The sequence below is a fragment of the Haliotis cracherodii genome, unplaced genomic scaffold (genome assembly GCF_022045235.1).
Source record: "Haliotis cracherodii isolate W230 unplaced genomic scaffold, xgHalCrac1.p SCAF_5, whole genome shotgun sequence".
NCBI lineage: Eukaryota > Metazoa > Mollusca > Gastropoda > Lepetellida > Haliotidae > Haliotis > Haliotis cracherodii.
Window position 1 is genome coordinate 31,406,574 of NW_027266308.1, and position 13,369 is coordinate 31,419,942.

At 45.1% G+C, this 13,369-nt stretch overlaps 1 protein-coding gene across 1 annotated transcript in view; it reads right to left on the reverse strand.

Moving 5' to 3' along the window:
- The window catches only part of LOC139442329 (echinoderm microtubule-associated protein-like 6), a 43,338-nt gene that overhangs the window by 20,820 nt on the left and 9,149 nt on the right, over positions 1-13,369 (reverse strand). The window contains exons 11-18 of the mRNA XM_071223125.1: positions 12,468-12,684; positions 11,720-11,906; positions 5,568-5,673; positions 5,066-5,260; positions 3,377-3,579; positions 2,284-2,523; positions 1,298-1,499; positions 34-126 (exon numbers count right to left, since the gene is read on the reverse strand). Of these exons, the coding sequence (XP_071079226.1) occupies positions 34-126; positions 1,298-1,499; positions 2,284-2,523; positions 3,377-3,579; positions 5,066-5,260; positions 5,568-5,673; positions 11,720-11,906; positions 12,468-12,684 (1,443 nt within the window). The remainder of the gene's footprint in view (positions 1-33; positions 127-1,297; positions 1,500-2,283; positions 2,524-3,376; positions 3,580-5,065; positions 5,261-5,567; positions 5,674-11,719; positions 11,907-12,467; positions 12,685-13,369) is intronic.

Consider the following 13,369-nt stretch of genomic DNA (forward strand, 5'->3'; position numbering starts at 1 on the left):
TAAGATATGTAAATATTCATATCGGTTATTTACCTGGTGAGAATCTGATGTCTGATATTTCCTCCTTTCTGTGATGATGTGAGACAATGTCATCCATACTTTCTGCATTCACAACCACAAAACTCCCTGAAAAACAAATAATTGTCATGTTAAGCCCTTAGCTGTAAATGATTCAGATCAGAGGGGTGAGATGAAATGGGTTTAAACGTCACGTTGTGTTGATTGTTGCACTTATATCTGTGTGTATGTGCGTGCGTGCGCTTGGACTAGTCCAGAGTAATGCCGATTTTATAGTGCTATCCCAATGAGATACCAAGCCACAAGTTACCATTAATACCCCGCTTAGACACACTGTGACAGTATACTGACTCCGAGCTGACCAGTCCAGGGCCCACTTGCACAAAGCGATCTTAGTGCTAAGATGATCGTAACTCCCATACTTTAACATAGGCTTACGATAGTCTTAGCAAAATTTTAGGTTTTAGCCTGTTAATGTGCCAGACAGGGAAAAAAAAAGAGTACCATCTTTTAACGAGTTTTGCAGAGCTACAGATAAGCAGTGTATTTGCATAAAATACCCCCCCCACCAAAATACTCAAAACCCATTTACTTTCAATTAACTTGTGTGGAGAAACGCATGCATTAAATGAAATACTCAAATGTATAAAAACAGCTCGCGTAAATACTCAATGATGCTTTTTCAGCATGGGTAAAACACAATTCTGAGCTAATTTACTTTCCAAGTCAAGCCTATATATTTAGAACAGTTATTTACATCTAAAACATTATTTCATATTTTTTCAAATCTTAAAATGTTCACTAATTTTGGAAAAACCCAATAGAGTGATGAATAGATGAGTGAAAAAATATTGCTTACCCAATGAAAAATGTAATGGCCCAATTAAGATAGAGACCCTAAAGTAAAAACTCAATTGCTCAAAAAGTTATCTGGAGCTCTTGTTTTGGTATGACACAGTCGGGGATCAAACCCATGACCTTCCACTCTCAGAGCAGACATTCTATCTGCTAGACCATGGAGATGTTCTTCAGATCAGAGAACAAGATCAACCTTAAACATATCTGCCATTCCTAACTACATGTGCACTAGGAATCCCTCGCCAGAAAACAAATAACAGAAACCCTTATGTCACTAGAATCTTATAACATGTTTGGATATTTGCCTTTATTTAGAGATAACTTAGCCTGTATTCCTCCTGCACACCAGGTGTGGCCAGATTGATTGATGCCATAAAACAATTCTAAACATATCCACAGACATAAGTCCCCCTACACTTACCATCTCTATGCCCAATGGCTATGGCCTTGCCGTCGGGTGAGAATGTGACACATCTCGCTGGCTGCTTCAGCTCCTTGTAGTTGATCATCTTGTTCTCCGCACCAAGCTCCCACAGCCTCAAGGTCTTGTCATCACTGGCTGTAGCGTAGACTTCCTGAGATGGGTGCACAGCCAAGCCCCACACTTCACCCTCCATGTGGCCCTGTCAACAAGTATAGGCCACAATCAATGACTGCTAGTGCTGATCAGTATTATGCTCTGTAATTTCTGTGGGAAGCAAGCTATCTTTACATGTTCAAGTACATTGGGGATGTCATGCAGGCAGGCAAATCAGGAAAAAACTCTATTTTGTTCAATAGTGGGATTTTTCTTATTTTCTAACATGCAGAGGTATTTTAAGACTTGGAATGCCAGCTTGTTGTGGGAGGAAAGCCAGAAATGATGCATGTCTTAAGAAATTTATCACTTTGGTTAAATCAATGAGCGTGGGTATGGTGCTGACATACATAGAAATATAATCAGGGATAATCAAGGATTTTAGCTTTCAGGCACATGATCATAGCTTTCAGGCACACCTGAGGGATGCTACTCTGCACAGCAAATTACAAGCTTTACAACACTGGGCCCCCAGTAACCCTCCATCTGTATAGAAAGGCTGAATATAGGGCTGCGAGTATGCACATGTATTACACCTGGAAGATTGTTGCCATCATAATTATGTGACACAGCAAGTGACAATTATGTTCCAATGGAGAGGAGAGCAGGAGACATGGAGAAGTGTGCTACCCTGGGTCAAAACTTGATTTGGTCTTGAACACAGTCATAAGGATATTTTACTCAAATGGGCAGAGTCTGTGGAAAAGGATGGTATTTAGCCCACTTGATCACCAAACAAAAAAAACAATTAAGTTCTCAGGGTTTGATGTATCTTTCGCATGTTCAGGAGTCTGGTTCTACAGCTATACAGCAACCACTGATCTACTTACTTGCGTAAGAATGGTCAAGGGTCCAGACTTGTCCACTTCAAGGATTTCTCCATTCTTTGTTCCCACCAGAATCTTGCCGTGCCCTAGGACAATAGCCCTGACAGCTGGGGATTCTGTGATGAACATCCCACGTGACCCTGGAGCCACAGATGCTCTTTTGATAGCATATGTCTTCAGGCACCGCTCAAACTGATCATCCCACAATCCAATCACACCATCTTTGCCGCCAGTAACAAATCCCTGGAAGGATAAACAGTTGGCCCCTAAACAGCTGTTGAGCATTAACATGATATTGAAATTGATATAAGACATTTGGAAGATTCTTCTTTGTGGTCACAGACACATAAATACAGAAAATATAGACAAATTAAGAATAATGCACTGCCAGGAGAAAATAAAATCGTCCTTCATTCGTCACCAAAAATATTTTCTCTTATCTTGTGATCATGGTGATACGATCTCTTATGTTCCTCGTACATCTAAACAAGTTCATTCAGAGGTTTCCCAATTTGATTTTACAAGTAACAATAAATTCACATGATTTGATCGAAGATGTACAAAATATTCTCAGTTCCTTATTCAGTATCACAGAATTAATGTGTCTCAAAATATTATTTTTTTTAATCATAAATATTGTCAATTTCCTATTCATATTTAGGATAAAGCCAACGGATAAAAACGATATCCATTGGGGTCATATGCAGATAAGAGACGCAAACAACAAAGGTCAAGTAGTGACTACTTTCATTGTTTACAAACAAACATGGTAAAGGGCAGTTACTCCTGCTGACAGACCGATGGATTGCCGCGAAAGGCAAGTAGAAACAATTTTTGTGGGAAACCTTTAGTGCCCATATGTAGTTACGCCAAGGCACGCTAAATACTATATTCATTCCTAATACAGGATATTTACAATCCCCAAACAAACTCGTGTGATAACCTCTATGTATCAACAAATTTCTTTAAAGACGAAACAGAGATACTCTTCCTTTGCACATGTTACGTAAGGTAATCAACTTCGAAAGTTAGCTTTCTGGGTTTTAAAGTGTCTGGAGTAATAGACTTTCAACCATCTTAAGTGTGAAGAACCGACCTTGTCAAGTGAATGCATGGCAAACACTGGGCCCTCATGAGCCTTGACCGTCTTCTGAAGTGTGATGCCGCTCCAGATGAAAACATTGCCGTCGCTGCCACCAGAGAAACACACATCTGCTGCCTTACCGTATGCCACACACAGCATGTCACACAGCTTGGCTACTTTCCCCACAGTGCCTCGGTTAGAGGTGAACCCACCACCTGTGATTACAACAGATGTGTGCAGATTACAGAGTGTTTTGGTTGTTTGTTGTTTGACGCAAAACTCATAAATATTCCAGCTATAGGACTGCAGCCTGTAAATAAGTGAGTCAGGACCAGAAAAAAAAAACAGTGACCGACATTATGAGCAAAGATCTGAGGTGTCATGGTATGTAAAGATGCAATCAACCATATCACTGTGCCTGACCACTTGATCTACTAAATCGCCATGTACTGTGAAACAGGAATTTAATGCGACATGAAAATAATGCGAGCTCTTCTTGATTTTAGACATAAATGCGAGTGCCCATACCCTTTCCTAAACATTTATACGCTGGATTTATGTTCTGTGTTATTTCAATTAATGTAACCTCTTAAATAAAAGCCTTACCTGAAAAACGCTTCGTTTGTTTCAGGAGGAACTGTGTGTAGACAGAGATAAATAAAATAACTGTGCACATTAAATCCCCTGTCCATGTTTTTTCAGTGTGAGATTCCTTCCTTATTTTAATATTGTTTAAGCTAATTGCCCGCATGTTTGATGGCCAAGCGTGAGAATGGTTTCCTTGCAGCTTTCATTGTGTTGGTGTTGTTTTAGTTGACAGTCTGTTGGTACTAGTATATACGTTCGGCCCTTTGATGAAAATAAGTAGAAAACAGATCAGTGTATCAAATAAGGGGATTATGCTGATAGGATATTCTCAAATAAAACAACAAGATTGTCACTAGTATATAAGTAATTCCGAAATCCTGGCTTGCACTGCGCTCACCGTGTGCGAAATACGCTACCGTCGGAAAGCGCACGTTAAATCTCCTACATCAGTCAGTCAGTCAGCTAGCTTGCGGATTAGTGTCATGAAACCCATTCATGCGCGTGGGCTCGTGTCTGCTCTTGACAAGTTTGTAAAGGACACTGATGGGATAATTCGTGGCTGGCGCCAATCTGGGCTGCTTAACAGGATGTGAACTGACCACTACTCAACTTCACTTTGTGTAGGTGACTTTGTTATTTTGTCCAGTAATTTATTTATCTATTACCTTTGTGACTGATTGTTGTCAGTGGCTGCTATCAACTTGTAATGATCTGATATCATTGTTTTTGATGTAATACTAGTAAATAATACTGAAGTGATTTATTTTGTTTGTTGGTTGTTTCCTTATTTTGATGGTACAAAATTAATGCGCATAAAATTAATACGACCTTCCGTCACTCGCATTTTTCACATTAATATTCTGCTCTCATTAATTTCCTGTTTTACAGTACATGTATATGACAAGCATGGTTGTTGGGTACCAATTCCTGGGATCCCATGGAGAATGGTTAATACATAACAAACATTTTATTGGGTTCATACACAATAATATAACTCACTGAATAACACTATACCACCTAATTTTAAGTCTCTTATTTCAAGATAAGGTGGAAAAAGAAAAGAACATGAAAGAGAATGAAACAAAATGGAAAAACACTTTTACTTGACCCTACCTGTTTGAGACCAGAACTTGATGTGCTTCACTCCGACAGTGACAAGTTTGCTGTTCTCAAAGGGATTCCACTTGACTACAAAGATCTTGTCCTTGTGTCCCCGTGTGGTAGCAAGTTTCTCTCCCTTCTTCCAGTCCCACACCACCACAGAATGGTTGTCATCCAGACCCACCGACACAAGCTTCTTGCCATCTCCTGTAAAGAAAAACTCTCATGACTCACCAGATATATGGATCAAAGATAAAGGGAAGTGAAATGTCAAACAAACCAGCCAGCAGCCACTTTTCATCTCTGTAAAGGCCAGGTAATTCACTTTCCTCAATAGCCATGCATTTATGTCCATTACTGATACTTGAATCAACTTTACTAGTGCAAATATGAGAAGACAGTTGTACAACTCCTTCAACAGAAGGGTGGTATGGCTTGCAGTAAAAACAGTAAACTGGACTAAACATTGCTCAAAATTAACATATTGCAATTTCCATTTCCATCCATGCCATACCTGAGAAGTCAACAGCACAGATTCCCCTCTGATGATGTCCCTTCAGGATGGACCCTGTCTTCAAAGTCTCGGCATCCCACACATGGATTGACGGCTCTCTACCAACCTACACATGATACAGACAGTGGAGTAAGACGAAGAGCAGGTGAACTGATGCAGGGGTTACACAAAAACAAACAACACATTTTCATTTAAACGTACCTGGAATTAAATAAGCAAACACAGAATGTCATCTTAAAGCATGTGATTCATTATTGTTAGAAGCAGTAGGCAACAATGTTAATTTCCAAAAGTGATAAATTTTTACAAACCTGTAGGGGTTATGAATTCTCTGATGAAATCCTCCTTGGGGCACTTATTGCATTTTCCTTGCTCAAGAAAGTCTACATGACATAGTGGTAACCATTTTCCTTAATAAAAAATGTTACCACACAAAAAACTTCGTTTGATATACGACCCTCCTTACGGGGCCTCACCCCCCCACGGCGCCTCACGCCAGGGGGAGCAACTCTCACCCAAATCACTTTCCATATGTCAAATGCTGACGGAATGTGTGGAGGTGGGTGGCCGTGCCCCAAAGAGGATTTCATCAGAGAATTCATAACCTCTACAGGTTTGTAAAATTCTCTTTCAGATTAAATCCTCTTTGGGGCACTTATTGCATCAAAACAGACTCCCAAAGATAATCTAGGAAGTGGCATCCGTCAGCAACAGGCGTAAATAAATACATCATATTTGATTATTCAACAGAATAAAATATAGAGTTCAATAAATGGAACCAACATTATTGTGAGGCACCACCATCGAAAGGCGGGGGCTAGAGACAGGGCGTGGTCGACGATATATTATGATAAAGCCTGTTTTTGCGGCTTGTCATAAGTTGAGAACTCGAAACACCCCCCACACATTTTTGAACAAGTGATATAGGGGCGTAGATCACGAGAGACTATAACCCGCGCAGAGCTAGGCCAGAGGGTCCCCGATGATCGAAGGAGTGTGTGTGCAAAATACGAGTATTATCGAGAAGTAAGGACTGATATTTATCGACCGCGGAAGATAAAATCCGGACCATTACTGAGCAGTATAACCGGAGGACTATCTAAAATCTTGAATGCTCAATTGGCTGGAGATTAGAACTTTGCCCCGTTCGTAGAACTGACTGACCAAACCGAGCACGCTCGCTTGAGTGTTTGTCGAGTTGGTAATGTTTGATGAACGTGCTCGGCTGGCTCCAAATAGCTGCGGAGCAGATCTCCTGAATGGGCAGAGCCGCGGCGCACGCTTGTGACATAGCCACTGCTCTAACCAAATGAGCCTTCAACCTGGTAGGGGGGTCCCTACCTGTAAGCGTATACGCTGTACAAATGGTTGAAACTATCCACCTCGAGATAGATTGTTTGCTCGCAGGTGAGCCAGCCTTCCTACCGCTGTAACAGCAAAATAGTTGGTTATCCTTACGGATACCCATAGTTCTGCTGATATAGGCCTTGAGGGTCCTGCGGACATCCAAGACATGAGCATGTCTTGCAGTGGTCCCCGACGAGGAAGGCTGTGAAAGAGCAGGTAGGTCAATAGGAGCCGTTCACGTGGAAGGCGTGTGCGACCTTAGGACGGTAAGAGTCCGGTAGTCGAAAACTGACTCTGTCCCGGTGGACGACAGTTATTTCAGGATCGGCTGACATAACACAAATGTCGCCTACCCGTCTGTCTGACGTTACAAGGAACGCCGTCTTCCAGCTCAACAGCTGAAGAAGAGAGACGACAGAACGATTGACAAGTCCCAAGTCCGGCGGTTGGATCCTGGTGTGCACCCAGAAGTGCCCCGTCGACAGGGACGTGAAAAGCTGCGATAGCTGTAGAGTACCCTCCGACTGTTGACGCGGCCAGGCCGTCATCTAGTCGCGACTGGAGGAACTCAAGCACGGCTACGAGATCTGCAGAAAAAAATCTGCAATCCCTCTATCGACACACCAGCGCGCATAGAAGGTCTATCTATCCTCGTACTGAACGTTTGTCGAATCCCTTCGCGAAGCCAGTATTGTGTCTGCAACTCGTGCAGGAATACCGATCTTCTGGAGGCGATTCCTGACAGTGGCCGAGCCACCCATTGAATCCTGGGATTTAGGTGGAGGGCCCCGTTCTGGGATAGGAGGTCCGGTTGTAAAGGTAATATAACAGGAGGCTGAGCCAGAAACCTGAGTATTACTGGAAACCAACTCTGCGCCGATTACAGAGGTGCCAGGAGCACAAGTAGTCGTGCAGGCTGAGTGCCTAGCTGAGATAGGACCTTGGAAATCAGAGGTACTGGGGGGAATGCCCACAGAACTCTGTCCGTCCAATCTAGCTGGAAGGCGTCCGGTGCCACCGACCTCGGGTCATGGAATCAGGAGCAGAATGTTGGTGGCTGGTGATTCACCCCAGACGCAAACAGATCCACCTGTAACGACCTGTATAACAGGGAGAAAATCCCGAATATCCCTGGGTCGAGCCTCCACTCGTGAGGAGTGAGGATCCGGCGAGACAGAGCGTCCACACGGACGTTGTCCACCCCCGGGAGATAAACAGGTAGCACCCTGATATCGTGAGAGTCGCACCATAGTAGGAACTGCCACGTCTCTTGGCGAAGCGACGGAGACGCCGTTCCCCCCTGCTTCCGGATGTAAGTCATCGCCGTTTGGTTGTCCATCTCTAGACGAACCACTTGGCCACAAAGCAGATCCGGGAAGCGTTGGAACACCAACCTGACCACTCTCAGTTCTAGCACATTGATATGCAGTTTGATCTCCTGCTGGGACCATAGTCCCGAGGCAGTGTGATCATTCAGAACGCCTCCCCAGCTGGAGAGTGACGCGTCTGTTTGAACTGTGAGAGACGGAACGGGAGTGTCGAGGGGGGGCCCCCCGGGACAGATTCCCGACCTCGGTCCACCACTGAAGGTGTGTAAAAGGCCACTACGGAGTCTCAAGCACAGTCTCGAGATCTTCCGAGTTCGCCCAAAGTCGACGAAGTGCTTGTTAAATGGGACTCATTCTCAAGCGCGCCCCCCAAACCACATCCACTGTCGCCGCCATGTTGCCCAGTAACTGGTGTACGAGCAGTGTGACTTGCGCATAAGGAACTTGATATCTTGTGACAGAGATACACGTCCTCTCACCATGTTGAAATTCGCCCCTAGGAAGACTAGATTCTGAGTAGGGCTTAGATCTGACTTCTTGAGATTGACTATCCACCCTAGAGTGATCAGAATGTCTATCACTTCTTGTGTAGCTATCTGACTCAGGGATTGCGATAGAGTTCTTAGTAACCAGTCGACGAGGTACGGATGGCAGAACCGACCTTTCGACATGGCCACTTGGGCAGGAATCAACATCAGCTTGGTGAACACCTTCGGGGCCGTGGAGATCCCGAATGGTAGAACCCTGAACTGATAACACCTCCCGTCATTCATAATTAGTGCGTTGACCTCGGCACGCAGGAATTCCGCCTTTTCTCGGGTAGCAGGCACTGGAATGTGCTTTATCCCGGAGAAGGGGGGGCGGATGATGCTTCCACCGAGGCAAATGGCCATCCCTTAAAGTGGATGGGGTCCGGGGATTGTGATGTAACTGTCTCCCATTCCTTCAGGAATAGAGCCAGTCGGTCGCCTAAGGGGACATCCGGCTTGAGGCAGTGGACCCTAACTTGCGACTGTTGGTCCACCTGGAGCTCTTCGGGCCACGACCAGCTGCCTTGCCCCGGCCCCTGCCTCTCTTGCTCCTCCCCGGAAGCGGCTGCTTCCAAGCAGGTGTGGACTTCTGACCCTGTGCGTCAGCGTAGGATGGGGCAAGTGGAGAGGCCTGCTTTCCGCGGTTTTAACGCTTGGTACCTCCAACAAGGAGTCTTTGATGGAAGTATACAATTGAGCGGCCTCTCGGACCACCTGCTGAGCCCCAGGGAAGAGGGTGGCACCCATCTTATACGGCAAAGCAAGTAGGTCTTGGAGTGTGGAAGTCGAGTATTTAGATACCGACAGCCTGCGCATGCCCATAACAGCGCACATCATCTGCAAGGCACAGCTACGAATAGCGTGCCGCGCAAGGTGACTGAACTTCCGTTAGTTGCGCGGTCAACTCCGGCCGGCCCCTCTCCTGCTAACTCCCTCTGTACAGCCGACAGATACGCGGAGTGTACGGACACATGGAGCTGTTGGCATGCATTCTGATACTGCTCCTCGAAGCATATGTAAGCAGCCTTCAACTCCGCACCGCACACCGAAAAGAGTGGCAACCGCCGGCCCTGCTTGACCTTAGTCAAGTTGGGGGTCTCCGACTCTGGCATGGGCGCAGCCACCTGAGGCAGTACCTGGACAATCCTCTCCCACACGTGCCTCTGCACCCGGCCCGAAGCCGAGTCCCGGTGCCGGGGGTTCAAGGGAACCCACCTCGGAAGAGGCGTCTGGCTCCGCTAGGGAAAATTGTGCGTCGGTAGTGCACGGGCCGGCGCCAGCCACCCCTCCGCTGGGGAGCGACCTCGAGCCGGAGCCCAAGCTCGGTCTCGAGTCGTCCCCAAGACCAAGGGAACCCACCTGGCTCTGGGCTAGGTATCCACTAGTGGAAGCCTCGGCCTCGGAAGAGGCGTCTGGCTCCGCTAGGGAAAATTGTGCGTCGGTAGTGCATGGGCCGGCGCCCGCCACCCCTCCGCTGGGGAGCAACCTCGAGCCGGAGCCCAAGCCCGACCTCGGATCGTCCCTGAGACCAAGTGGTCTGCCTCGGCCGATGCCGGGCATAACACAAGGTCTCGAAGCCGCGTCCGGCGCCGACAATGGGGAAGGCTCAGCCCGAAGCTCCTGCTGGAGCCGAGACTTCACCTCCTCCATCATCGACGCCATCTGCGACTTAAGTAAAGCAGAAAAGTCTGCCAAAGACAGTGCAGGAGAGGGTGCAGTGCTTACTACGGGGACCCTCAAGCCTTCTCCCCCGGCCCCCGGAGAGCGGGGTAGACAGTCTCGGCAGCTTTTTTACCCTTTTTAGATGAGGAGGGGGGAGGAGGAAAGGTCTTAGAAGATCTGATATCTACCTCTTTAATAGACCTCTTTAAAGTGGAGCAAGTCAACTTGTCTCTTTTTGGGGGCCCCGGGGGGTAAAGGCAATGCATATCCGGCATGACCCATCGTAGGTGGGTCATGCCCGTCCTCCCCAGACATTTTTGGCGGCGTTCGTGCCTGTCTTAGAACAACCCGCACACAGTTTGAAGGTCTTTGTAAAAAAGACCGTAATTTCTGAGGTGGGCGGGAAGGGTATTAAAGTGTATCAGTGTGATATAAAGATCGGAAAGATAAGTGCATAAATTGTGAAACTAGAAGCAAAGGCATAATGTAGAATGCAATTTGTAACGCGATACTAATAGGCAATGTCGTAGTATAATTATAACACCAAAGGGCGTGTTACGCACTAAGGTAAAAAAGGTAAGTGTAGTTTATAAATTAACACACCACCTTGGGTTTTTGTAAAGGAAAAAATTGTAGACAAATGCTGTATGATATAACAAAACCCCAAGCCATTTCTAATGGCCTTGGTGTTACATGTATCAGCCCGTGGAACTACAATATGGACGCCATTACGGCCATTTGAATTCAAATGTACCGTGCACATGGCGTTTAAATACAACTCTATAACTTTACAATGCAAGGTATTATGCCTTTGCAATGAAAGAAAAGTACCATACATACAGTTTGGTCAGCCATGGTTCTTGTCGAACGATAGATTCTCTTATTTTGTCTTGTGTGAAAAATCAGCCCGTCTGTCTCTTACAGATGACATAAGGAAAGTGATTTGGGTGAGAGTTGCTCCCCCTGGCGTGAGGCGCCGTAGGGGGTGAGGCCCCATAAGGGTGGTTGTATATCATACAAAAACCAAGTTTTTTGTGTGGTAACATTTTTTATTAAGGAAAATGGTTACAACTATGTCATGTAGATTTTCTTGAGCAAGGAAAATGCAATAAGTGCCCCAAGGAGGATTTAATCTGAAAGAGAATATGATGATTGTGCATCTGATTATGCATAACCTTAAGCCATGACATGACTTTTGCTGTGGAATGCAGGCATGAATCTGTGGTATGAATCACTTAAGTCAACGTGTTTGTCAATGTGTTTGACAGAATGAATACATTCTCACCTGTCCCGTGGCTACCAGGTCCTTAATGGGGTGTATACAGAGGCAGAGGATGTCATCCGTATGCTGTGTGTAGAACCTCTGGGTGTGCTTTTCCTTATTGTACACAATACCAACAGAGGCCACATGGTACACGATCTCACCATTCTGTGTGTAGAACAGGTTGTTGCGGCAGTCATATCCTCGATACCTAGAAGACATAATCACATGATCAGGTGTATCATTTAACATTGTATCATTTAGTGAAGAGCTTGTGAGTTTGCATTAAATGAACAAATTTACGAGATTTCACTGCTCGTCAGCTTAATGTGGAAGGAAAGCCCAAAGTGACATGTCATAGCTGTTAACAACTTCGATTAAACCCATAAGCATGGCGTTGACACAGGCAGACCAAGAATCATAATTAGGTGAATCTTGGATTCAAACTAAGAATTTATACCAAAATATGGGATCTTTCATCTTACACCATCCATGCCCTCAATAAATTGGGAGAAGAGAGTCAGTGAGTGAGTTGGGTTTGACACCGTTTTTAGCAATATTCCAGCAATGTCATGGCTAGCTGTGGACCCCCAAAATGGGCTTCACAGATTGTAACCATGGGGGGAATTGAACCCAGGACTTCAATGTGATGAGGTCCCTCTTTAACCACTAGGCCACCCCACCGCCCCTGAGCGAAGAGAACAGTTATGTCTCATAAACCCATATGATTCAGCCTGGAATATCAAAGTATGAAGGCCCAGTTTGCTCTTACCCATGGACAAACTCCAGCCTGAGGCTGTCTGTGGGTCCACTGCTCCTCTTATCACCAGGTTTCATGTCTGATCTCATCAACTTCTTGAAGTTCTTGGTGTCTTCTTTGTACAGATTTCGGTCATATCGGACTTGCTTCTCACGTTCCAGGTCCGAGTCAATCTCACCAATATCAGAGAGATCTGAGTCACTTGCCTCACTGTTGGAGTCAACGTATGCTGTGGAAAAGGACATGGTGGTAGTGACATAACCAGGAATATATATTCCTCTTTCTTAGGCTATCCATAGCATTGCTCTTGTTTAATATGTGGCAAAATCTTTTTCAACTTTGTAATGGAATGAGAATACGTAAGTTAAATTTTCATAATGTACATTCCTTATTATTTCAACAGACATATTTACATAACTACCATAACTGGTTTGTAGCACATTCGTTCTCTTGTTGTGCACATAAGTTGGCATGTTAAATATTTTCCCATCTTTTCTGGCATTTTTATACATCTTTAGCTTTATTTTCTAGTATGATTTCCAAAGCGTTAGGATATGGATGGTTCTGATCAGTTGCCAGCTGATTGGTTATTCAATTATAAAGCTGCAAATTGTGCCCTTTGACATGGTCATAGGCCAGCTAGCGAGGAATATAAGGACTTGCTGCTTTGTTTGTTGGGTTGATTGTGCAGGGTGCTGCAGTAGGGTATCCAAACAGGCCTCTCTTACTTTAGGCCCATTATTGTTGTTTTACAGGAACCCTTATGGAGGATGTGTGTGTCCAACCAATTGGATTACAGAACCATCTTAAAACTACACAGCACAAAGCTAGGCCGATTTGCTGCTTGATTAGATCACACACTTTATCTAAACAAACTCCATTGTCCCTGGGCAGCCAACTACAGCGCCTATTAT